General features: G+C 41.3%; 3 protein-coding genes across 6 annotated transcripts in view; 2 read left to right on the plus strand and 1 right to left on the minus strand.

Annotated features, from left to right (window-relative positions):
- Positions 1 to 10,698, plus strand: part of l1cama (L1 cell adhesion molecule, paralog a) — a 38,420-nt gene extending 27,722 nt beyond the window's left edge. For 2 of the 4 annotated variants that reach the window (XM_061058562.1, XM_061058565.1), the window contains 21 exons: positions 82 to 266; positions 454 to 585; positions 670 to 816; positions 908 to 1,019; positions 1,372 to 1,532; positions 1,626 to 1,785; positions 2,042 to 2,166; positions 2,348 to 2,449; positions 3,017 to 3,214; positions 3,302 to 3,372; positions 3,463 to 3,688; positions 3,810 to 3,925; positions 4,316 to 4,532; positions 4,755 to 4,877; positions 5,160 to 5,336; positions 5,434 to 5,547; positions 5,649 to 5,798; positions 6,211 to 6,342; positions 7,189 to 7,261; positions 7,422 to 7,433; positions 7,800 to 10,698. In XM_061058562.1, the coding sequence (XP_060914545.1) occupies positions 82 to 266; positions 454 to 585; positions 670 to 816; positions 908 to 1,019; positions 1,372 to 1,532; positions 1,626 to 1,785; positions 2,042 to 2,166; positions 2,348 to 2,449; positions 3,017 to 3,214; positions 3,302 to 3,372; positions 3,463 to 3,688; positions 3,810 to 3,925; positions 4,316 to 4,532; positions 4,755 to 4,877; positions 5,160 to 5,336; positions 5,434 to 5,547; positions 5,649 to 5,798; positions 6,211 to 6,342; positions 7,189 to 7,261; positions 7,422 to 7,433; positions 7,800 to 8,061 (2,995 nt within the window). In that variant the 3' untranslated portion in view covers positions 8,062 to 10,698. The remainder of the gene's footprint in view (positions 1 to 81; positions 267 to 453; positions 586 to 669; positions 817 to 907; positions 1,020 to 1,371; positions 1,533 to 1,625; positions 1,786 to 2,041; positions 2,167 to 2,347; positions 2,450 to 3,016; positions 3,215 to 3,301; positions 3,373 to 3,462; positions 3,689 to 3,809; positions 3,926 to 4,315; positions 4,533 to 4,754; positions 4,878 to 5,159; positions 5,337 to 5,433; positions 5,548 to 5,648; positions 5,799 to 6,210; positions 6,343 to 7,188; positions 7,262 to 7,421; positions 7,434 to 7,799) is intronic. The other 2 variants (XM_061058566.1, XM_061058563.1) reach the window with 2 other exon arrangements.
- Positions 10,314 to 15,131, minus strand: ribc1 (RIB43A domain with coiled-coils 1). The gene is made up of 8 exons (XM_061058568.1): positions 14,879 to 15,131; positions 14,427 to 14,646; positions 14,062 to 14,279; positions 13,835 to 13,949; positions 13,353 to 13,471; positions 12,533 to 12,769; positions 11,475 to 11,641; positions 10,314 to 10,944 (listed from the first exon to the last, which is right to left on the minus strand). Exons 2-8 carry the CDS (start codon positions 14,623 to 14,625, stop codon positions 10,863 to 10,865), a joined length of 1,137 nt encoding a protein of 378 aa, XP_060914551.1. The 5' UTR covers positions 14,626 to 14,646; positions 14,879 to 15,131; the 3' UTR covers positions 10,314 to 10,862.
- A 155-nt stretch (positions 15,132 to 15,286) lies between these two features.
- On the plus strand, positions 15,287 to 25,986 carry smc1a (structural maintenance of chromosomes 1A). Its single transcript, XM_061058567.1, has 26 exons — positions 15,287 to 15,635; positions 16,016 to 16,204; positions 16,880 to 16,992; positions 17,406 to 17,609; positions 17,936 to 18,174; positions 18,302 to 18,560; positions 18,653 to 18,793; positions 18,880 to 18,962; positions 19,078 to 19,177; positions 19,601 to 19,708; positions 19,837 to 20,022; positions 20,794 to 20,973; positions 21,071 to 21,217; positions 21,529 to 21,666; positions 21,754 to 21,870; positions 21,959 to 22,065; positions 22,147 to 22,288; positions 22,418 to 22,563; positions 22,967 to 23,120; positions 23,213 to 23,320; positions 23,503 to 23,659; positions 23,769 to 23,923; positions 24,054 to 24,205; positions 24,319 to 24,388; positions 24,488 to 24,598; positions 25,181 to 25,986. The coding sequence occupies exons 1-26, from the start codon at positions 15,527 to 15,529 to the stop codon at positions 25,259 to 25,261; spliced, it is 3,696 nt and encodes a 1,231-aa protein (XP_060914550.1). The 5' UTR covers positions 15,287 to 15,526; the 3' UTR covers positions 25,262 to 25,986.
- The last annotated feature ends 65 nt before the right edge of the window (positions 25,987 to 26,051 follow it).

Below are 26,051 nucleotides of genomic sequence, written 5' to 3' on the forward strand. Positions count from 1 at the left end.
TTTTCTCCTCTCTCTTACCCATACATCCCTACCACTGTTGCATCCCTTTATCCACATCCTACTATCCCTCCTCCTCTTCAGACCAACTCCAAAAGTGTCATGGCTGAGGAAGGACGGCGAGCTATCTGAATCCCGCACCGTAAAAGATATGCACGATCGCCGCCTTCGCTTCAGTAACATCTCTGAGAGTGATGGGGGCGAGTACCAGTGCATAGCTGAGAACTCCCAAGGGAAGGTCACACACACTTACGTTGTGACTGTGGAAGGTACATCACACACGCTGATGCATTGATAGATTTCAGATTTATGCAAGCATTTTACATGTAGAGTGTGACCTATCAATCTCAACCATTAAGTCTCAATTAGTCTTGTGCAAAGGTTTGAATTTGTGTCCCTTTAAAATGTGATGCTCCCCTTCCAATGATCGTAATAAATACATCATGTCCCTTGTAGCGGCTCCCTACTGGACGAAGGAGCCTGTCAGTCAGTTGTATGCCCCAGGTGAGACTGTCAGGTTAGACTGCCAGGCAGATGGCATCCCCTCTCCTACCATCAGCTGGACCAACAATGGGAACCCTCTCTCGGGTCAGTGTGTAGATCCACCTCAAAATCCATATCTCAACACAAGGCATCAAACACTAAGCATATGACGGTTGTTTTTTTAAACAGCAACCAACAAGGACTCCCGACGTACCCTGACCAACAGTGGGTCTCTAATCCTAAAGGACGTCAACTTTGGAGACACTGCCATTTACCAGTGCCGGGCCTCCAACAAGCATGGGACCATCATCACCAACACAAACATCTATGTCATTGGTGAGTGTTTATTTTTCTACATGTAACATATTCAACTGATTGGGTTTTTTACTTCTGTGTGTCTCATTTCTCTTTATGTTTGTTGTTTCAGAGCTGCCGCCCCAGATCCTAACCGAGGATGGGAATGCATACACATTTACAGAAGGCCAGAAGGCTTTACTGGAGTGTGACACCTTTGGCTCTCCTAAACCTAAAGTCATTTGGTGAGGCACGAAAAACACCTCGCTCTCTTCCATTGTGTTCTGTTGCATTGTATTGCATATTCTAGTATGATGTCTGGTGGATTTTCATCTTGACAGATTTCAAAGAGGGGATACTGCGTAGGTAGTTTTTCATCTGCATAAATTAACAGTCAAGTGCTGTTGCATCTGGGCTGTGACTGTGAATTTGATTAATGTGGACTGTTTCCAACTACGCTTTGTTCTGTCTGGCAAAATAGGCAATTTAACTGTTGAATTCATCAGCACCTGCAAAGGCTGAAAAAAGCTTTATTGTTCTCACTCTGCTTTCCAAGTTTTTAACATGTGTCTTTGTGTGCATATGTGTCTTTTCCAGGGAGAGCAGCAGCACCTCTTCCCTTCTGGCAGATCCCAGAGTTAACCCGCTCGCTAATGGCGGGCTTGAGATCATGAATGTCACTCACGACGATGAGGGCATGTACACCTGCTCAGTACAAAACACCAACTTGTCCATCAGTGTCATGCTAGAAGTGCTCAGTAAGTGAAACACTGTGTACCTTAGCAGCTGGTGTGTTTGTACTTAATGCACCTTGTACTCAGCATGGTGTGTCTCCTTCCCTTCTTCTCCAGACAGGACAGTGATTATTACACCTCCACAGGATCTGAGATTGCAACCTGGAAAAACCGCAATCTTCACCTGTGTTTCCCTTGTTGACACAAAACTGGACCCTCCACTAATTCAGTGGAGAAAGAATGAACAGAAGCTCTTTCAGTCCCACAGTGATGAAAAGTAAGACCTAATTCTGGCCATAAAATGTTGTTGTTGTCATTTTATGCTGAAGCTTCAAACCAAACCAGGAGCAGTATTTACAGATGAGCTTTAGCAAGGTAACCTTTATGTAACACATCTTTCATATTTGTTTTTCCCCTCGTCAAAAAAAAACAAACAAATAAATAACTTTCTATGTTGACAAATAAAAATAAGGATGAGGTAAATGTGTTAATAAAAATGAAAGATGACGATAAAAATGACCATATTTCCCTAGATATACATTTGATGGACCAGACCTGATAATAGCAAATGTGGGACCAGATGATGAGGCTGTGTACACCTGTCAGGTCATCACTAAACTGGACATGGCTAAAGCCAGCAGCACCCTCACTTTGTGTGGTAAGATTATAGCACTTACATGTGACCACATACCAGCATGTGTTTTAGACTAAACCTACCACCAGCCAAAAAGGCAAAATTTGTATTTACATTTTTGAATATACATTAGTTTAACTTGTCACTTGGATACTTGCAGTAAGAATAAAGTTTTGGTAATGGTCTTTTTTTATTTCCCCATCAGATCGTCCAGACCCGCCTGTCCTCCTCCAGATCACTGATTCAAAGCGGCGAGCAGTCACCCTCAGCTGGACTCCTGGAGACGACAACAACAGTCCTGTGCTAGGTTGAGTACAGACAAGCACACAGAGACTCACATAGAGTCACACACATGTTTGCACACATCAGTATTTTACCCCCTCTGTTTTTTGTTTCCCCTGTGTTTTTTGTTTCTATACTAATGAACGTATGTTAATGGCTTACATTTAATTCTATGATGCCAAAAAACATCTGGCAAAGAGACTGCCGATGAAAATGAGTCCTTTGGCCAATTCGGGTACATTTACATCCGTCTGAATAATAATAAATGTTCACTGTCTCTTTTCAAAAAAAAAAAAAAAATAAAGTAAAAATGAAAAGGATGTTTTCCACATGTGCTGCAAAGTGAAGATGTGTTCTGACACAGACACAAATCATTATGTCTTACTCTAATACTCAGAGCAACAAGCCCATATCATTAATCTCCCTCTAGTACAATGAAAGACAGTTCTGTTTCATTACTTGGACAGGATTATTATTATTTAATCTGCTACATCAGACTTTTGAAAAGCTCACAGTGTCTCACTCTGATTTGAGTGTTTATTATTTTTCCTCTTGCATCGCTATAATTCTACTCATTCTTCTCTCTCTGCAGAGTATTTGGTTGAGTTTGAGGATCAGGGTTTGAAGGACAGGCGCTGGGAAGAGCTCAAGAGAGTAAGTGGTAACAAGGAGCGTGCCGGCCTCCCTCTGTGGCCCTACCTGTCCTACCGTTTCCGGGTCATTGCCATCAATGATGTGGGCCAGAGCGACCCAAGCAAGCCTTCAGAAATCCACAACACAGTTGCTGAAGGTTAGAATCAATGTTTCTGAACCACAAGTTTTTGTTCTCAAAGTGAACCCAAAATTACACAACACTAAACTTTTGTTCCAATATCAGCTCCAGACGATAACCCTGAAGATGTCAGGAGTGAGTCCACAGACCCAGACACTCTGGTCATCTCATGGAAGGTACATCTTCTACCAGAAAACTGAAGCAGAGTCAAAAGAATATATTAAAAAGAGTTTGTTCCTTATTGGATGCTGTCTCTGTCACTGCAGGAAATGGACAAACGTAACTTTAATGGACCTGACTTCAAGTATAGGGTATTGTGGAGGCGAGTGGTAGGCAGCGGGCCAACCTGGAACACCAACTATACAACTGCTTCACCTTTCACGGTCAATGATATTGGCAACTTTTCAGCCTTTGATATCAAAGTGCAGGCTGTAAATGGCAAAGGGGAGGGACCTGAACCTGACCCTGTCATTGGGTACTCAGGAGAGGATGGTAAAATATTTTCTTTAACTGTTTTTAAGTGTTTTAACAATATCCTTTTTTCTTCATGGGGGATACTTGGACTTGATATTCTTTCTCAGCTACCCCTCACCTGTCTGTCATTGTCCCTCAGTTCCACTGGAGGCTCCAATGGATGTGGGTGTTAAATTGCTGAACAGCACAACCATTACAGTGGCCTGGGCACCAATAGACAGAGATACGGTCAGAGGACACCTTCTGGGATACAAGGTACTGATCCTGTATCTCCTCTGTTGTTTCCCTGACATGTTCAGCGCCTGTGCTCATAAATAATACATACTTTGGGTTTACAGCAAAGGCAGCCAGATCTGAACTTGGCAGGGCTTCAGAGTTCTCTTTAGTTTCAAGGTTGTGAAGAAAAGAGCCTTTTTTTATTTTAGAGGATCTAACCTTCAAAATGTATCATAATCTTGTCGCAGTGCCTCCTTTCTCTCTTGTGGGTCTTTGTTGCATTCAACAGCCAAGTCCAACTTTTTCCTTTTCAAACTGCTTTAAGAGAGAAAGTACTTGATTTAAAAAGTGTATGAAATGTTCTATTAATGCCTCTGAAAGTAATTAAATCCTTGTTAATAATTTCTCTGACTTCTCTGAAAAATCCAGATCTACTTGAACAGAATCGATTCAGGGGGGCACCACCGAGGCCGGAGGTCCCATTCACTAGAGAGCACCATGGTGGTGGAGACCGGAGCCAACGAGGAGAAGAGGGTAATCAGTGATCTCAGACCATACTCCCACTATGCTCTGGTTGTCATTGTATTTAACAGCAAGGGCGAGGGACCCCCCTCTGAGACGCTGCCCTTCAAGACTCCTGAAGGAGGTGAGAATAAAAAAGAAAGAACAGCGAAAATGGGGGGAGTTTGGGTTAAAATAGATGAAAGGACAGAGTATGACTGAGTGGAGTGAAGAAAAGAGATCAAAATGAGGCAAGGACGAATATTGACAAGCAGGCAGCTGCTGTGGGAATAGAGGTGACAGTTGATCTAAGTGGATTAATGCCTTAATAATGATTTTTCATGGTTCGTGTTTGTGTTGCTGCTAGTTCCTGGTTCTCCAACAACCTTCATCCTGGACAGTCAATCAGAAACAGAAATTACCCTCCATTGGACGCCTCCTAGCCAGCCGAACGGCGTCCTCATCGGATATCTACTGCAGTACCAGCAGGGTGAGCATAGTTTACATCCTTATACCACAAGAAAAACATTACTAGACCTATCTAAAATTTTCAGTGAACTTGAGTTTTTAGATGTGGAATCTCAGTAAAAAACATCAATACTGAGAATGAAACCACACAATACATTTCCAATTAGATCAAGAACAACAGAGAAATGTCAAAAGCCTCCTAATTAAGCTCATCAGTCAGTCACACGTAACAATGTGTCACCCATGATGATGTATATAGGATCAAGAAGTGATTGAGTGTTTTGTTGTGATTTTCTGCGGTCAGTTGTAGCGACTGATGACAGCCCCATGCAGGTAGAGACAATAGACGATCCCAAAGTGACCCATCTCACCCTGAAGGGCCTGGATCGCCACAGCCACTATCGCTTCTACCTTAGGGGGCGCACGTCTGCAGGGGACGGGGAGCCCCTAATGAGGGAGGGTGCCACGACGCTGGATGGAGGTACAAACTGCATTCACACCATTCTTTACCAACAGACACAAAGAGTTCCAGCTGTACTGGTTCAAGAATTAAAATCCTCTTTCTGAATGTCTTGCAGGACCTCCTGCCAACATCAGCCTGTCTGTGGGGGAGAACTCAGTAAACCTCAGCTGGGTGGCCAAGAAAAGGCACAGGAATGTTAGCTTCCAGATCCAATACCAAAAAAAAAATGGTATAATTAACTTATGAGTGCATGAGAAAGACTTTGCATAGGAAACGTTTTATAACCCTCAACAAGAAAAGGTAACCAAGGTTCATATCATGTCTCGGCAGATGGGCCTGTATGGAAGACGTCAGAGAAGGTGAACTCCTCACAGTCTTTCTACCAGCTCCAGGGCCTCACTCCTGGCTCTCATTACCGTCTGCGCTTCATTTACAGCAACACCAGTTTCTGGGAACCTACGATTGACACAACAGGAACAGGTACTATGAGCCTCCATTCATCCTCTTTCCTTTCATCTTCCCGGCTCTCTCCTCTGGGCTTCCCACATCTAAATATAAAGCTGATCCTACTGAGAGTGTCGTGCGGTTCTCTCAACTGCCTGTTTTTGAAAGTGCTTTCAAAAACGTATATGAAAAGAGAGCTTGGTTAGCACCTATTAAAATAATCCATTACTCATGTTTGTTTGGTGCATTTTTCTTTGGCCCCCAAGTGAAATGCCACCCTTGTCAGAATGCATAATGCTCTGTCTCTTTTGCTCTAGATTCTGCTCCCTCTTTTATCCTACCTATCTCATCCTTTCCTCTCCTCTTGTACTTTCATCCTTTTTTCCTAATGCAAAAAAACTTACTTTGGATTTTTCCCTCATCTGTCTTTCCCCCCCCCCCTCGGAAGCGGTGACAGAGGTGCAGCCAAGCATTGCCACACAGGGTTGGTTCATCGGTCTTGTGAGCGCCATCGTGCTGCTGCTGCTGATACTGCTCATCCTCTGCTTCATCAAGAGGAGTAAAGGAGGGAAGTATTCAGGCAAGTGAAGCCCTCAGTCACAAGTGTCAATCAGGAGAGATGCTAAAATATAACACAGAATATATCTAGTGATGAAGACAACATATTTAAGACCTTAATCTACTTTTTTAAAATAATGGACCTTAGCTATTCTTCCTCCTAATACTACCTGCAACAACAGCTGAGTCAGCCTCTGCTCACAGCTTTGCAGGCAACACTTCACAGTCTGGAGCCATACAGCTGTTTGATAAAGCTACACTGTGGAAGAAAAAAAGGAACCTAGCTGTTACATGAAGGCACAAAACCAAAGAAGATTATTCTTATCGGATATGAGTTAAATAAGATTACACTCGGTTTTAATTTCTTTCCCTGTGATTCCTGCAGTGGCTCCAAATAATTGGCCAGTTTCAATCTAGCAAACCTTCTCCCTTGCAGCCTTAATATCACAAGTATAGTGAAACCTCTCTCTGCCAGGGAAAACACAAGAAATAATAATCACAAACCACAAGAGTAACTGCAACCTGAAGGATACTGACTGGTCAAATAAATGCACCAGCATTTTATATTCTTCCACACTGGGGAGAAACAAGCTGCTGGTCCCTTTTAAAGAAGACTCAGTGGTCTGTGTTAAAAGCAAGGACTAATAGAACAATGAAAGCATACCTTTTCATAAATTAAAAAAAAAACAAACGTGTCAAACAGTGAACAAAAAACACACTCAGTTCACATATCTTAATAAACTTATTTTATTCTCTCGGTGTTATCTCGCTGTACGACAGAATGTAATTATCAATGTCTGACTCAGTGGCTCAGAGATAAACATGGTCGAGATCTCACGATAATGAAATCCAATAATCTCCTTCTCAGTGAAAGATAAAGAAGAGGGGCCGATGGACTCGGAAGCCCGGCCCATGAAGGATGAGACTTTTGGAGAGTACAGGTTTGTAATCTCAATGCACATCATCTCTTTACGTTTTACATTATGTTTCTTTCTTCGATTATTCAAACTCCTAACACAGCCTGACTCCCTCTGCATTTCCTAACCCTTTGTGTTCGTTTCATTGTTCCTCTTCTTCCTAATGCCTGCCCCTGCTATGCAGATCCCTGGAAAGGTATGCTGTGATGTGACATGCTATCCCAAACTCACTTATTAATTACCCCCTGCCAATGCCTCACTTCCTTTTAACATTTGACACAAAGATTTTGTCAGCAATTTATTTGCTTATTATTTTCTCCAGTGATCAAAGAGAACCATCACATTATCCTTGTTTTACAGTTTTTTCTACAAAGTAAGACCAAGAAAAGCAGCAGATTTATACATTATGCAACACCACTAATACTAGGCAGAGATCTTAAAGATAATTATTGAAGTAAAATGTTAATTCAGCTCGCTTGAAAGAAAAAGTATCTAATTTGTTGGAAGCCATTAATAAAAACCTTCTTGCTCTTCATCTCACCTGTGCTCTTACTTATTCTAGTGACCTCGAGGAGAAGCGCACGGCAAGCCAGCCGTCCCTGGGTGAGGAGAGCAAGCTGTGCAGTGAAGACAACCTGGACTTCAATGGCAGCAGTGCCATCACCACGGAGCTCAACATGGACGAGTCACTGGCCAGCCAGTTCAGCCGGCCCAGTGAGGGTCCAGAGGCAATCCATGGCATGCCCGACAACTCCCCGCTCAACCCCTCCGCTGTATCCCCAGCCACCAACGGCATGCCCAACTCAGTCACCATCCTCGATTAATCCCTCCAGATGAGGGCCATGAGACCAAAACCCGTCAACACATATGTGCCCATACACTCCTGTACCCTACTGACCTGCTCATCTGTAGTTTATGACTAATACACAATCAATATGTTGACTTTTCAGATGCACCCGGCAGTCATCTGATGGACTGGACTATTTTGACCAAAGGAGAGTCCTAGGTAGTGGACTATGTGATACAAGTCTGACCGACCTGAAGATGTCCTTGCCCCCCCCCCCCACCTCCTTTATCTGTTGTTTACAAAACATCTTAACAACTAACATTCATTTCCCTCACCTTCTCCTCATGTTTTTCTCTCACAGATGTCTCTATGGAAAGATAAAGACCGAATGTCGTAGAGCTAGAAACATCACAGGGATTGTAGGAGTGGCCCCATAGAGATGCAGAGTAGTGCTTTGAGAGAGGATGATAATGATAGAGCTGGAATTGGAGAATCAGACAGCACATGCTGCTGTGAAAAGTCTTGAATCTTAGATATTTATCATGCCTTATATTATTTCGCACGATTTGTACGTCTTACGCCATTTGATGTCTCAGATTGTATGTGCCACTGACATTTTTTTTAATGTTTTCAAAAATGTGTTTGGATACAAAACACCCTTTTGTTACCTTTTATTTATATCTTCACAGTTTCATATTGTTTTCTACTACATTTGACATCTCTTTATTGACATATTTCATAGATCAAGTTGTTTTAATTAAAACTAATTGAAGCCAACTTTCTTAATATAAATAACATTGGATGCATATGGGGAACTTGCTATGAAAATGCTGAGTAGCATCTGGTGTATATAGCTGCATCTACATCTATCTATTTAGCCATAATACAGTATTATAGATATGTACATGCTCCTTATAAGTTCCTGTGCCTGCTGGGTCTGTATAGAGCACCAGATTGATGTCATTACTCTCTCGCCTTCCCACCAGAAGTGTAATGTCATTATTTGAAATGATATTGTAGTGTCGAGACCTATGTGTAGCTTTCTGTATCTGTCTTTGTCTCTTTCTACACTGTATTAAAAAAACATTGTTGTCTCTAATTAACAACCTTTTCATACCTGTCCATCTCATACTACACAAACTGAGGAGCAGTATTTATGTATATTAACAGACCAGAGAGCGGAGATTTCTCCCAAGTTTTATTTTTCAGAGCTTCATCAATGCAAGATGATTTTGCAGACAGGTTTAATGAATGCCAGTTAATGTATAATAAAGGCAAGCTGTTGGTATCTTCATCAAACACAGAGAATGTATTCTTTTAAAGCTGGACAGACATTGTATTTACACGCTACTGATTAAACAAAACTCTGAGCTACAACAAACCGGAGACATAAGAGTGGTTATGGTTAATTCCCCCCCCCCCCCCCCCCCCCCCCCCCCCCCCTGCAGAATGTAAATACTACCCTTAAAGATCGTTTTGATGAACCCAACCATCTTTGTTATAAAAATGTGAAAAATGTGCAGGTTTGAAAACCATCAACTTAATTTTAAAATGTTGCCAGTTGTCCTTTTTCTTTTTTGTACTGTTGCTATGAAATCAAACTTTTTCGACTAACGATTGGGGTGAGGTTTGGCTGTTTGGAGCAAAAATCATCAACCTAGCTGTGGGAAAAAATGAAAAAAGGGAAAAAGTTCACATTGTTCTCTAGATGTTTGCAAACATTTCAGAATTGAATGAAATAAAAAAAAATGTGCATTGGTGTCATTTAATGATAGTGGTAGTTCCATTACAGTGAAAGCTAAGATTATGTTCATAGTCATTCCCATAACCATGTAGCGATGCAGTGCAGTGAATATCTGTGGAGTTTTTGTCTGATGCAGTTATGAGCGGAAGAGATGCAGCGAGGCGGTTTGCGCATACCACAGAGAGTATCTTTATGCAACGTCGCTGCCTCAGTTCTCCCTCTTCAAATAAAAGCTTGACACTGGCCAAACATCACCTGACAGTCCCTGAGATAGAGTATGGGATGTCTAAAGGCTAGTGGCACTGACAGAGGTGTGTGTACACTCCTTATTGTTGGTTCAGACACACTCAGGACAAACAAAAGCTTTTACATTTTTATTTTCATACAGGAGCAATGAATGACACAAATGATGCCAATGTTCTAACTTGAATATCTGCTGCCAAACATCTGTGTTTGTCAGTGTTGGGGGCAAATGTTAGCTTTGAATGAGGGAATGAGAGTACACACACACAGATACTCACTCGACTGCCGCTCCCGCTCTATGCTTTTCATGAGTCGAGGGGAAAGCTGGCCTTTGCTTTTCCACTGTTTATTTACCCTTTTATAAAGTTGAAGGATGAAAAAAACAACAACTAAACAGTGAATTGGTTTATTTTCAGGAGCATATTCAAACAACAACAAACATTGAATGCCTGAGGGGGAGAGAAAAAAAGATTGAGGAGGAGGGTTAGGGAGTGTGTGCCTCTTTGTGGTATTTGGGATGGAAAAAAAAACACAATGGGACTAACGGTATCAAAATGTATCACGACAAATGTGACCAACCTGTGATTGGTGGACTTCAACTTCAACTGGGGCCAAAAACTGTAACTGCATTATGATTCTACACCTGTACCTGGATATATGACTGAAAAATAAAGAACCTGGAACAACTATCAATAAAGGGTCCCTTTTTTCCAGCTGCTTAGATCAATGCCTGCGTGTGTGTCAACTGAAAATAAGCAGCAGGTATTGATTACTCAGGAATCAATTCACATTGAGTCGAGACGGCAATTTTATTAGCACATTGCCACAAGCCTGCGTGAGGTGAGTGTTGGTCAGCGGGAGCCCGTGTTGAATTGATAAAAGTAATCCTTGGTGGGTTTGTTGGTGTACAGCTTCTTGTTCAGGTACCCCTGACTGAGACACAAAGACACACAAACAGAAACACAGTGAGAAACTGTTCCCAAACAGCTTATTTAAAGCACCTGTGAGGACCTTTTAAAGATTTGTTGATTTTGGCGCCCCCTGTGGACAAAGCAAGATGACTTATTTCTTTGCTGAACGTCCAAGTGTAAGTAGTTTTTTCTGACAAAATCTCATCCTTCTTTATTTTACATGTTTAACATGAAAATCTGAATGAATTTTTGGCATATGAATCATTTTAGCTTCCATTTGAACTACCCCGAAGTAGAGTCGACAGGCATATAAAGAAACAATATAGAAATATCAACCTTTACTCAAGTCTGAGTCTGTTTCATAATCATCTAAAAACTGTTTACAGAAGCTTTAAAGCCAGATTTTAAATTACACTACTTCATCATCCACACCCGACCACATTTGCTGACCTCCAGCAAGAGAGCGAGTGTGTGTGTGTGTGTGTGTGTGTGTGTGTGTGTGTGTGTGTGTGTGTGTGTGTGTGTGTGTGTGTGTGTTTGTGTTGTGCTTACTGTTCCTGCTGCTCTCTGGCCAGCTGCATGTTGTGGAGGTCCGTCTGAATCCTCTTCTCTCTCCTCAGCTGCGCCTCTCTCCTCTCCTCCTCCTCTGCTTGTCTCGACAGCTTTAGGAGATGCAGTTGCCAAGCTACATTCTGGGCCTTCTCAGCATCACGTTGTCTCTGAAGATAGTGACCAAAATGTTGCAAATCAACTCTAAGATGTTACATTTTGAATAATGGGAGAAGAAAGTTGACAAAGTATATTTCTGCTATGCATAATACTTTCAGAAATTCTTCTCCAGTCTTTCCTTTAGATATGCAACCTGTGAAGAGGGGTTTGTCGATATATTATTATTTATTTGTTATTTGTAAAGGGGGTGTTCAATGTTAAACATATATGTTGCCGTTTGATACTGTATATAGTAACAGAGTCAGCCTTGAGCTAGTTTGTGTTTTTGTTTGGCAGGTCAAACAACTGTTGTAAAAAAAGCACTGAACAAACTGAACGACAACACACACATACCACAAAGTAACACAGAGCAGTACATCACAAACACACACACACACACACACACCCATTCACACCTTCTTTGTTAGTGAAGTTGAGAGCAATCAAATCAGTGGTTACAGAGTTGAGTATCTTTCAACATATTTGTCAGTTTGTGTTTAAAACTGTAGCTAGAATCACAGTTTTTATGTTATTTACTTAGGTAATTTTGGACATTGTGCAAATACCTAAATAGACATGGATGATACATTTGAGGAAATACCGAAATAAATTGATGGAGAAAAATCTGATCCATATAGAGAAGAAAGAGTAATATAAGTATTTGTTGGTTATGGTATGTTTTATGGTATGTGCATTGAAGATGTTTTGGAGGCTTGTGTTATTTTTCTTGAAATTTGTCATCAATCTCCAATTTTAATTTAAGTGATCTCCAGTTGAAAGGTCATGGACAACAGTTTGAAAGCAGTTCTGCAGAATGGCAGAACTCAACAGAAATTTGAAGCAGAGCCAAATGTAATCACTCATTCTGCTCTGAAAATATATTTGTAGAGTGTCTCCAGTACCTGTTTTTCCACACGCTGTTCCTCTCTCTCCCTGTGGATTGCGCTCAGCTGCTCAGGTCTCATCCCCTTCCACTTGTCAACCAGAACCCGGGCTGGCTTCCCTTCGGCCACCTCCCTCTCAGCTGCCTCTGCACACTCTGTCATCATGTCTGATGTCAGCGTGTGCCACACCTCTGCCAGATTCTCACTCTCCTCTCTTCTGAGCTTCTCCTTCAGGTGTTGTGCTCGCTCTGCAGCCTATGAGGAAAAAGGACTTGCTGAGGACTTACAACACTGATCCAGGAAAAGCTGCCTTCATCATTAGAGTACAAGGAGCTAGAGAAAATCTAACCTCTAATATGTGGTTAGTTCTAATAGGGAGTGAGCCTTATGCTGATTGTCCTCCTGGGTGTCTACTCAGTCCTGTGTATTCGCTTGTGCATTGTGCATGTGAGAAACCACATAATTGCCATGAAAGCTACCACGACTTGAAGGATTTATAATGATTTATCCCTATGGAGGATTCAGTGCATTCAGGCAAATGAGTAGGGAGAGCTAAATTGGGGCTTTTAAAAACAGACAAGGCCCACGAATACATCAAAGCAGTTTAACCATCCATGTTGTTTGGTACCTGCTAATATCCAGGCCGTCGTCCTGCAGCAAGTGTGTGTATGCATCACTTAACATTTTAAATTAGTCATTTTAATTTCAAAAACCCACCTGAGAACACCATGTCAGGGCTCAAAACCCCTCTGGATTTTGCTTTGAGCATTGACATTGACAGCGAATGGTGTGTGTGTGTGTGCGTGTGCATGTGTGTGTGAACATGTGTGTACTGCACCAGAGCTTGATTGTAGTTGTCGAGGGCAACACGGGTAGCTTTCCTACACTCTTCCTCCTGTGTGTGTAGCTGAACCCCCCTCAGGTCCTGATACACCAGCTCTTTGCTCACAAGTGTCTCTGCGACACACACACATGCACGCACACACACACACACACACACACACACACACACACACACACAAACACACACACACAAGTTGGAAATCACCTACCATGTTTTTCACACCTGCGTTAGCCATAATGTATTGTACAGAGGACTTTAGCGACACACTAACACAAACATAACAGCTCTCCGGGATGAGCATCCATCAATGACACCTGGCAGTAAGGGCTGTGCGTAGGAGTGTGTGATTGTTTGTGCAGGAAAGCATGAAGCATGTGTGTGACTTACAGAGGCTATGGTGTATAGCATGTTAGCTCATCATGGATTACATTATGTGTGTGTTCCTGTGTGTGTATGTGTATATTATCTCCTTTAACCTCTGTGCTTCTCTCCCATGCGCCTTCTCTCATGATCTTCCTTCTGTGCTTGCAGGTCTTTTTCTGTCTTTCTTATTTGTTCTCTCCTCCTTTCCTCCTCTCCAACATCCTCGCCCTGTGCATGAAACAAGAACACAGTGGCAACGCGATTATTTATGGAACCTTTGTCTGCATTCTGCTCCACTTGTCTTCGAAGCGCACACACCTGCCTGTCCATTTGATCCTACCTGAAAGATCTGCATGCTGGCAGGCCCCAGCTCAGCCTCTGGAATAGTGATCCTGAATGCCCCCTTCAGGCCACACTTGAGATCAGCATCGCGGGAGTCCTCCACATGCTGAAGATTGGCCCAATACTTGTTTAGGTCAGTGTGCAAAGCTGCTCGCTTCTCTTTTTCATCAACTTCTTGTTTCAGCAGTGTTTCATCATGAATTTTTCTCAGCTCATCTGCAAAAAAAAAAAAATGAACAAAGTTGTGTCCTCTAACTTGATTTCAGAAGACTATTCTTAAAGGGCGAGTTTTGTCCTTTGGGGAATAATAGTTATGATTTAACAGATGTTTTTCTGACCCCTCCCTGGCTCTCCTCAATTTACCAAAGGCTTTGTCTCGCTGCATCTCCATGTTCTGCTGGTGTTTTTTCTCCTGGACCTGTTGGTTGAGAGCTCCAACATCAACGCCCATCACACGGTGCCGGGTGTTGTAAATCCGAGCTTTGCGTGCTGTTTCTGCAGACCTTCTCCTTTCCACAGCCTTTTCTATGGACTGGTCTATAGGCAAGTCCACTTTGTACATTTTCTCAGCTTCAGAATGATCCTGATGAGAGGAAACGGAGCAGCACAATGCTTTGTATGATAACATATGCTCGAAAAGTAATTGCCATAAACAAGTTGAGGTACAAACAAAACAGATGATAAAGTTATTTTCAGGCCCTGATACCCATAGCACCAAAATCTGGAGCCAGGATAGGCCATATGAATACAAATGAAAGCAACCCTAAATTGAGTATTAAATCAGTCTGTAATAAGGGAGTAAGAATGGCACTTACCTCAGATCTTACAGAGGTGACGAAATGATTTAACTAGTTTTGGGACTAGTAGGCCAGACTACCTGTAACATGTACTGACGCTCGCTGTGTGACTCCTGTTGTGTTTGGATGCCCTCAATAGTAACCATGGTAACATCTCTATTTCCCGCACCAAAATTTCCAAAATAATCCAAATGGCGTACGGGGCCCTTGTAAAAAATAGTTGCGTCGCCTGGCGTGTTATTTAGTTCCCAATACGTTGTTTTATACTATGCACACTGTATTGATGTAAATGGAATAAGAGGCACCACAATCCTTTAGGTCGCAACACATCTCGCGATAAACTACGAGGTTTAGCGCCTCGCGCGCTCGAGGGTTTTCCTGTTGGATTGTAAAATGGCGCATTGTTGTCACAACGGCATCGCTGCTGTCTGAAAAAAGATTATGAAGCCGTTTAGATAAATACTGAACACTTGCACTTAATAATGTGACTTGTGCATAGACCAGAAATAGATTGAACGGTCGAGGTTCATTCATTTGCGTGCATGCTTCGTCTTTGAGATAGGTTTTCGGCTAAACTTTGGGTGTTAGCATTTGCTAGCTAACGTTTTACTGTCTTGTATCAAACGCATCTTTTTCTCAAGAACAGCGGCAACAACTATTGCGAAGATGGGGTATTTAAAACTTATAGAGATCGAAAACTTCAAGTCTTATAAAGGAAGACAGATCATTGGACCTTTCCACAAGTTTACTGCAATCATCGGACCCAATGGATCTGGTATGTTATGATGCAAATAACTACTGGCGGCTAATGCCTGCTAGCATTTGCTAACGGAAAACAGTACAGGAGTGATCCACTGTCTTCATGTGTGCATTACAGTATCCACCTTTTAATGTGTACACAACTTAACGCAATGTGTCGTTGTTTACAGCGTATTACAGTTTCAGAGTTTCTTCTGTTAAGTCATTCAGGATAAACATTTAAAACACTGACAGGTTTTTCAAAGTTTCTTGACTCTTGGAGGGCAAATAATGTTACTAGATAATCTGAATATTTAAGATAAGAGAAAAGCATTCATATAGTTAATTATTATTTTATAAACGGGTGCTTTTTAGATGTGATTTGGATGTGTTATTAAAAGTTTGATTCTCCTGTAGGAAAGTCCAACCTTATGGACGCCATCAGCTTCGTGTTGGCAGAGAAAACTAGCAACCTGCGTGTGAAGACCCTGAAGGATCTGATCCATGGAGCACCTGTAGGGAAGCCAGCTGCCAACAGAGCCTTTGTCAGCATGGTGTACCAAGAAGACAATGGAGAGGAGCGCAACTTCACAAGGGTCATCATCGGTATGAACTGTCATTATCAGTGATGGTAGAATGAATGATTCAATGTTTTCAACACCAACAACTTACTAACCTTCTACTGTTTCGATGGCATTCAGAGGCATGAATGTTCAAAACTATAAGTGCTTTACTGTTGACCTAGCTGAAAGAATACATTTAAGAAATATGCAGCACATTATTGCTCATTACCAGCATGACCATGATTATCTAGTATTTCTTAACACTGTAAATGTGTCCACACTGTGATCACTTTTAACTTTGAATCAATTTCTGTGATCAGCATCTTGTGACTGCTTTGCAGAACTTTAACTTTGCTGACCCTGATGAAGGCCACGAGCCGAAACGCGTCGGTCTAAATTGTTAATAAAGTTGATCTTCTTACTACAAGTGTTGCTGGAGCATTTTGACCTCTCCCAGAACTTTAACTTTGTCATAACAATATCATCATCTACTCTGGCACACAATTTATCATGCAAATTGATGATTGAATCGATCATTTCTACCCCTTGGAAAAGTTAAATGAAACTCAGATGAAGCCATCTTTTTTTAAACCCTTTTTTAACACTTTTTTGGTTAAGGTAGAAAGTCACCTCATCATTAATTCTATTTGTGTTAATGTTGTTTTATATAATGACATTGAACACTGAACGTTTAATTTCCCTCTGGCGTGTGCATTAGGTTCCTCCTCTGAGTACCGCATCAATAGCAAAGTGGTGAGCCTGCCTGAATACAGCGAAGAACTGGAAAAACTCGGTATTCTGATTAAGGCGAGGAACTTCCTGGTCTTCCAGGTGAGAGTCAAATCTAAAATCTTTCCAAGACAAATGTATGTATTTGTGTTTTTCACATTGTTTCTGCACTAACCTGAGAAAGCTGTGATTTATGTCCAGTCATCCTCCGTGGTGTTTATCATGAATACAACTGCTGATTACATTTTTAGATGAACATGAATTCTTTATTTAGTTTGAGGATATTAAATAGTTGATATTAAACAAAATATATTCTGACAAACATCCATGGAGAATGTGGAGTTAATACTAGCCTTAGAGTGCATTTAATGGATGTTACGGTTTAAATGTGTTTGAAACAATCAGAGCGATGGTCAAATATATACAGTAAATGATCCAGTATTGATTGAATATCTGGTAATATGTTGCTACCAAAGGTTTTTATATTCTCTTATATTTTCCTTCTTCTTCTCCAGGGAGCTGTAGAGTCTATTGCCATGAAAAACCCCAAAGAGCGTACTGCTCTGTTTGAGGAAATCTCCCGCTCTGGAGAGCTGGCCCAGGAGTACGACCGCAGGAAGAAGGAGATGGTGAAAGCTGAGGAGGACACACAATTTAATTATCATCGGAAGAAAAACATTGCTGCTGAGCGCAAAGAAGCTAAGCAAGAAAAAGAGGAGGTGGGTACTTTTTGGTCAGTCTAAATAAACTATCTCTGTAATTACAAGGACTTTTATATATGTGTCCTTCAAGGAAATTCTTCATGTAACCTTTGCTCTTAGATTTGAAAGCTTATTTTTATTAATTGGGAAATGAACCTTTGGTCACGGTTAGTTATCATTTTGTGCAATCTTGTCTTAAACCCCCATTTAATGTCTCATATTTGGGCCTTCACACTCATGAAGAAAGATGCAATTGCTGGTTAAATAGCAGCCATAACTTCACTAAAAACAAAGAATGCTCTCCATCATATCGTGTGATTTCTTCCCACTTATCATTTCACCAGGCTGAACGTTACCAGCGTTTGAAAGATGAAGTGGCCAGGGCTAGTGTTCAGTTGCAGCTCTTCAAGCTCTACCACAACGAGACTGAGATTGAGAAGCTGAACAAAGAGCTGGGCCAGCGCAACAAGGAGATTGACAAGGACCGTAAGAAGATGGACCACGTGGAGGAGGAGCTGAAGGATAAGAAGAAGGAGCTGGGCAGGCTGATGAGGGAGCAGCAGACCATTGAGAAAGAAATCAAGTAAGTGAGAGTGAATTGATGGTATCCTAACAATTCACTTAATGTATTTCCTTTCTGAGCCACTGTTAAAGCAGTTACGTTTGACAACCTGAAAAGGGCCTCGCTAATCACTTGACTCTGCCCACAGAGAGAAAGACTCTGAGTTGAACCAAAAGAGGCCGCAGTACATCAAGGCCAAAGAGAACACCTCACACAAGATCAAGAAGCTTGAGGCAGCGCGCAAATCATTGCAAAATGCCCAGAAGATGTACAAGAAACGCAAGGGGGACATGGACGAGCTGGATAAAGAGATGAAGGCGGTGGAGCTGGCAAAGCAAGAGTTTGAGGAGCGTATGGAGGAAGAGGCGCAGAGCCAGGGACAGGACCTCACTCTGGAGGAAAACCAGGTCAGATACATTTTAGTTCACAATTTATTTAGATATAAGAATTTGTCTTCGAAGTCGATGAAGCTAAAATATTTGCAACTTTTCCCCCTCAGGTCAAACAATACCATCGTCTGAAGGAGGAGGCCAGTAAACGTGCTGCTACTTTAGCACAGGAGCTGGAGAAGTTCAACCGCGACCAGAAGGCTGACCAGGACCGTCTTGACTTGGAGGAGAGGAAGAAAGTGGAGACAGAAGTAAATGAAATATTGATTGTGTGCCAGAACACATTTATTCTAGATGATTGGAATGCATACTACCATATATTTATATCTCTGTCCAGGCCAAAATCAAACAGAAGATCCGTGAAATAGAAGAAAACCAGAAACGCATTGAGAAATTAGAGGATTACATTACGACCAGCAGGTATGCTACTCTGATCCTGTTGTATTGATTTAAAAATGCTCAGGAACCATAATTGTATCCATAGACGCTCAATTATACTCATTCATTCACTCTCTTTTCTTCTGTTACCCCTCAGGCAGTCGCTTGATGAGCAGAAACGCATGGAGGAGGAGCTCACGGAGGAGGTGGAGTCGGCCAAGAGGAGAATAGATGAGATTAACACAGAGCTTAACCAGGTACGCTATGCACATGACTTGAAATGGTGTCATCTTAGCTGACAGTTTATCATTTCTGAACGGTTGGAGACCATTCCCTGAAGACCTTTGATTCATGTTTGCCCATTTTACCCCGTCACTGTGTCTCTTGTGTCACTGTAGGAGAGATGGGAAGCTGCATGTTTAGTTAACCTGTAGTGTGAGAGAAAACTAAACTTCTGTTAAAGAATTCATGGACATTTCTCTCTACATTTTTACACAAGAGGGAAAAGCACACGTGTGTGACTGATCATATAAATGACAGATACCGGTAGGTGTGGAAGTAATGAAGGGTTTGTCACTGGCAGAAGTTTTCTTAATTGAATTAGTAACACCGCTGTTTGACAAGTCAAGATGTCAGCTGTGAAAAGTCTTTAACTTGATTGTTTTGTCCTTTGGCTGCAGGTGATGGAGCAGCTTGGAGACGCCAGAATCGACAGGCAGGAGAACAGCCGCCAGCAGCGCAAGGCAGAGATCATGGAGAGTATCAAAAGACTCTACCCCGGCTCTGTGGTACGCCCACTGTGACAATATTCATAATGATGCTATTAAATCAGATAAGCTTGATGACTGCAGCTTTACTCTTCCCCTCTACATGTTTAATAGTGTTCAATAAATGTGTTTTTTTTTTCTTTCTCCAGTATGGCCGCCTGATCGACCTATGCCAGCCCACGCAGAAGAAGTATCAGATTGCTGTGACCAAAGTGTTGGGCAAAAACATGGACGCCATCATCGTTGACTCTGAGAAGACTGGAAGAGATTGTATTCAATACATCAAGGAGCAGAGAGGAGAGCCTGAGACCTTCCTTCCTCTCGACTACCTTGAGGTAAAGACCAGAGAAGAGCTTTACTCAGAGTCTTAGGGCTGTTTAAAATATTCAGTTATCAAGTGTCCAATCTTAATGAATACACACTTTGTTGAATTAAAAAGCAGGAAGATTTATTTAGCCTTAAAGCGTAATTAATCACTCTGACACTGATGATGCACATCGGCCTAATTTGTATTAATTCATTTCTGAGCTTCTAATTGAATATGGGCTCACAGTTTGCAATCCAGGTTTTTTTTTTACAGACTGATATCTTTAGGTTATTAATTCATGTTCAATATCAGGCACAAGCTTTCCGTCTGTAAATGGCACTGACAAATAACAACTTATTACACATTATAAATAGCTTTATTACTCCACCTCACACCCTGGATGAGATTCAAAAGAGTATGCTGAGTCACAGGATGATCTCACCGAGGTGCAGGATAGAGCGTTACAGAAATAATTTCTCCTTTCAGCTGAATGTCCTCATATTTATACATACATTTGTACCTACGCATTTTCATTGAATATATGTATTCATATTGGGTATTTTTTGATTTTTAAACATTTTCAAACTAAACTCTCAATAAAATTAAGTCTGGTTTTAAAACGTATTTTAATAATGTTGATGTCTTGTTTTTAAGTGCCTACATTTTCTTATGTCTAAAGTTTTTTATGTGTTTTGACTGTGATGTTATCTGCTGTAACAGTGTAATTTCCTGCATAGGATTAATAAAGTATCTAATCTATCTATTAGAAAATCTTGATTTTTTCTCTCATCTTCTCAAGGTGAAACCAACAGATGAGAAACTGAGAGAGCTGAGAGGAGCCAAACTGGTGATTGATGTGATCCGCTATGAGCCTCCTCACATCAAGAAAGCTCTCCAGTACGCTTGTGGCAACGCTCTGGTCTGTGACAATGTCGAGGATGCCCGAAGGATTGCTTTCGGGGGACCTTACAGACACAAGGTGCTGGATTTCACATAGGTCACCAACCCAGTTTTTACTCGTCTTGTGATGAAGATGTGATTGATGATGTAACCCGTTCTTCTTCCTCTTTCTCCAGACGGTGGCCCTGGACGGCACGCTGTTCCAGAAATCTGGAGTCATCTCTGGAGGAGCCAGCGACCTGAAGGCCAAGGCACGGCGCTGGGATGAGAAGGCAGTGGACAAGCTGAAAGAGAAGAAAGAAAAACTCACAGAAGAGCTCAAGGTAACTTGAATGATTAATATCTGCACCAAGGATGCTGTGGTTCAGTCATATCTTTCTGTGAGTCAGTTATCAGGATAACCCTAATCTATTTATTTCTTGTGAAAAATTTGCTTTGAAAGTGTTTGTTGGATGCAGTTGATACCTCAAAGGAACTTAAAAGAAAAAAAAGTACATAATAATGGCAGAGAACAACAATAAGAAAATAAATGTTTAGATATATGCAGGAGAGATAGGATGTCCAATAAGGCTTTATGATGGACTGTCATCCAAAGTATATGAATACAATTTTCCATCCCATGTTTTCTTTGTAGGAGCAAATGAAGGCCAAGAGGAAGGAAGCAGAGCTGCGTCAAGTGCAGTCTCAGGCTCATGGTCTGCAGATGAGACTCAAGTACTCCCAGAGTGATCTGGAACAGACAAAAACCCGCCACCTCTCGCTCAACATGCAGGTACAGTCTGCTGGTGGCAGCTCAGTATTTACCTGGTTTGGCAATGGTAACTGTTGCATTCAAACTTGTTTCATTTGTGTCATACAGGAGAAATCTAAGCTAGAGAGTGAACTGGCAAACTTCGGCCCTCGCATCAACGACATCAAGAGAATCGTCACGTCTCGCGAAAGTGAGATCACTGACCTGCGAGATCGCATGAACCTGGTGAGAGAGACGAGAGAGAGATCCATTTAGAAGCCTTTAAATCAATATAAAGCATTGTACACATTTCAACATTTGTTTTGTTTTTCAGGTGGAGGATGAGGTCTTCATTGAGTTCTGTAAGGAGATTGGAGTGCGGAACATCCGAGAGTTCGAGGAGGAGAAGGTGAAGAGGCAGAACGAGATCGCAAAGAAGCGGTAAGTTTCTTAATGAACTAGATCTTTCTATAATACTGATATAACTGTTCATATAACCTGTCATACATCATTTTACTTCAGCCTGGAGTTTGAGACCCAGAAGACCCGTCTGGGTATCCAGGTAGACTATGAGAAGAATCAGTTGAAGGAAGATCAAGAGAAAGTCATGATGTGGGAGCAGACCGTCAAGAAGGACGAGGCTGAAATAGAGCGACTCAAGAAGGTGAAAACGTGATCTGGAATGTTAGACTTTAGACTTTGTTGTCGCTATATCCTCAACATTATTAACTTCTCTGTTCTCAAATTTAATTTGGATTTCAATCTTTTTGCCATCCATCTTACGCTCCTGCAGGAGGAGCACAGACACATGAAGATCATTGATGAGACAATGGCCCAACTGCAGGACCTAAAGAACCAGCATCTCACCAAGAAATCTGAAGTCAATGATAAGAACCATGACATGGAGGAGATCCGCAAGAAACTGGGTGGTGCCAACAAGTCAGTGGTTGCAAACACATACATAAAAATTCAGGTTTTGTAAATATATATCAGGGATATGACTCTGGGAATAATCCCTGGAACACTGAATTTTTCCGACCGAAAATGACCCACTAGATTCAAATTATCCATGAAAGAGTTTTCTATACATTATTTATATCATAGTTCAGGTATTTTAACAACCATCATAGTATATTTTCTGACCGTTTTTGCAAAAACCAAAGTGTAGTTATGTACACTTTTGGTATGTACATGTTTCATTCTAAGACCGCTAACTGGACGATCTGCACTCGATCTCTAGCTTCTGTATTTTTCCTGCATTTTTTTTCCTTTGTCAATCACATCCAAAATATATTCTTGCCTCTGATTAATACACCTCCAATGTTGCTTTTGTGTCTTCCAGGGAGTTGACTCAGCTCCAGAAGGAGGTGACGGCTATTGAGACAAAACTGGAGCAGAAGCGAAGCGACCGTCACAACTTGCTGCAAGCCTGCAAAATGCAGGACATCAGGTTGCCTCTACGTTCTGGAACTATGGATGATATCAGCCAGGGGGAGGTGCGGAAAAGAAAAGCATGTTCATACAAGCTGTAACTTGAATACCAATGGGACTGGAACGTAGACTAATCTGATTTAGTTTTGCTCTTTAGGGCAGCTCTCAGACAGAGGAGTCGAGCAGCCAGAGGACGTCCAGCACTGTTCTAGCTAAAGAAGCTCTCATAGAGATCGACTACAGCAACTTGACTGAAGACCTCAAGGTACACAAGACCTATGCATAATGTCAAACAGTCCAACTTGATCTTCTGGCTTGATACCCTTCATCGATTTAGATTGTGCTTAACAGTTCAAACAAAAGAAAATAATTATAGCAAAGAATGGACTTTTATATGAAATATTAAGACACCTACATAGATCTTACATCCTGTTTGACTCTCTACAGGATGCGCTGTCTGAAGAGGAGATTAAGGCCGAGACGAACACTCTGCAGCAGCGCCTGAACGAGCAGCAGAGTATCCTACAAAGGATCAGTGCACCCAACATGAAAGCCATGGAGAAGCTGGAGAGTGTCAGGGACAAGTTCCAGGAGACAAGCGATGGTACGATGGCAGGATAAAGTTAGAGGCTTGATTTTGACAGACCTTTTCCAGAGCTCTAATGTTACCTTTCTTTTCTTTCTTTAAAAAAAAAATAAAAATCTTTCCCCAGAGTTTGAGGCTGCTCGCAAGAGAGCAAAGAAGGCCAAGCAAGCCTTTGAGCAGATCAAGAAGGAGCGTTTTGATCGTTTCAATAACTGTTTTGAGTCTGTTGCAACAAACATTGATGAAATCTACAAGGCTCTCTCACGCAACAGCAGTGCTCAGGTATGACACCTTTTGTGTTACCATGACCAAAATAAATACGATGCTACAGAACACAGAGGTCAATGTGTAATATGTGGTAACACAAAAGGAAGATTTCCTCTTATTGGTTGTGTCTCGGTCTATTTGGCAGGCTTTCCTTGGCCCTGAGAACCCAGAAGAGCCGTATCTGGATGGCATCAACTATAACTGCGTGGCTCCAGGGAAGAGATTCAGACCAATGGACAACTTGTCTGGAGGAGAGAAGACTGTTGCTGCCCTCGCTCTGCTCTTTGCCATTCACAGGTGAAACAACACACCAGTACAGAGTCTAAATAGTTTGATTCAAAAAAGTGGAGGTGTGTGTTAAACTTTAAGCTAATGATGGTGTTTGCTTTATCTCTCCCCCTCGTATTTAGCTACAAACCCGCCCCCTTCTTTGTTCTGGATGAGATTGACGCCGCTCTGGACAACACTAACATCGGCAAGGTCTGTTGAGAAATAATTTTAAAGCTCATCTTCCTTCTGCTTCTGTGTTAATTCTGCAGGTTTTTGAACTTCAACTCATATTTTCACTCTCTCCTCAAGGTTGCCAATTACATCAAAGATCAGTCAGTGCAGAACTTCCAGGCAATCGTCATCTCCCTGAAGGAGGAATTCTACACCAAGGCAGACTCACTGATCGGTGTTTATCCTGAGGTGTGTATCTTTTTATTCTTTGCTCAAGATTCTATTCCAAATGAAAAATAAAATGTACCTATGAAGCTTAAACAACTGTATATTAGAGCATATCTGCAGGCTGTAAAAAAATCTTTCAGAGGTTTGAATTCAGTTCCCTTAGAAAGATACCCATTAATTGTCTACTTGATTTGTTAATTAATAAGTAAAATATATCATTAAACTGAGTTGTTATATTCAGCTGAGACGCAACAATAAACTGTCATTGTAATTTAAATACAAACAAATGTTTATAGGCCTTATAGTCACTGGTTTCCGTCATTCAGTAAACTGTATGAGCCTAAAAGGGATTCATTTAAATCTTGTGTGTTATTCAAAGTCTCTAATATAGTTTTCTAATGACTACATTAGCTGATTAATGGACTCAGCTGTAATTATAAACCATCTCATTTCAAATATGGCATCATAAAACATGGGCCCGATCCTACAGAAATACAGCAGAAACCTGCCAATAACACTGTCGTGATCTGTTGTTATGTAATAAACATTGGAATAATCTGTGTAAATGTGATTTAATAACTTTTTTTTCCTCTTTCTTTACAGCAAGGAGATTGTGTCATCAGCAAAGTGTTGACTTTCGACCTCTCTCAGTATCCTGATGCCAACCCAAATCCCAATGAATAGGACGAGCACTCCCAGCACTGACAATTTCACAAGTTGGAAGTTCTCTGTAGTCACAGATCATGTATCAATTAGGTCCCATCTTTTATTTCTTACTGTTTTATGTTCATGTACTTTTTTTATATAGTAGTGTAGTTAGATAGGGAGTTATTTTTGTTTTCCAGTCGTGAGGTGTCCTGCTTTATAGACAGCAACTACCAGGATATATGTACATTTATGTAAGCCAGCCTTTTCTTAATCTGACCATACAAAGTGATTACAACAACCAAGTGACAATGTGAGGAAATCCATCCTTTTTAACAGACTGTAGTATTTTTATCATGCGTCAAATTGACCTGAAACCAGTTTTTATACTGTTCGTGGCCCTCTTCTCAGTGATGTGCTTTAAGCCTTTGCCTGTCCTCTTTTTGTGTGTACTAAACATGTATTTGCATTTTCTTGTGCTCCTTTTTTTTAAAAGCTAAATCAAGAAACTATGGTTACAATATGGTGGAGACATTCCTGTTTGTGATAGTTAAATGGAACCCCTAGTCAGGCGACGCTATGAGATCATGGAGCTTTGTCAAAGGAAGTCTGCTGAGGGAATCCAGCTCTATGAATTACAAGTCTCTTCATATTCCCCGAGTGAAATTCTGAATTCTGGTGAATGGAAAACTCAATTTAGACTTGTGTGGTTGGTCGGTTTTATTGGTTGCTTTGCCTCAATGAATAAAAATTGAATTATATAAGTTCCTTGGTTTTGTGTAGTTTTGTCAAACTTACTTCTTTGTGCTTGTTACAGATTTGTACATCT

Source organism: Labrus mixtus, chromosome 15 (genome assembly GCF_963584025.1).
Source record: "Labrus mixtus chromosome 15, fLabMix1.1, whole genome shotgun sequence".
Taxonomy (NCBI): Eukaryota; Metazoa; Chordata; class Actinopteri; order Labriformes; family Labridae; genus Labrus; species Labrus mixtus.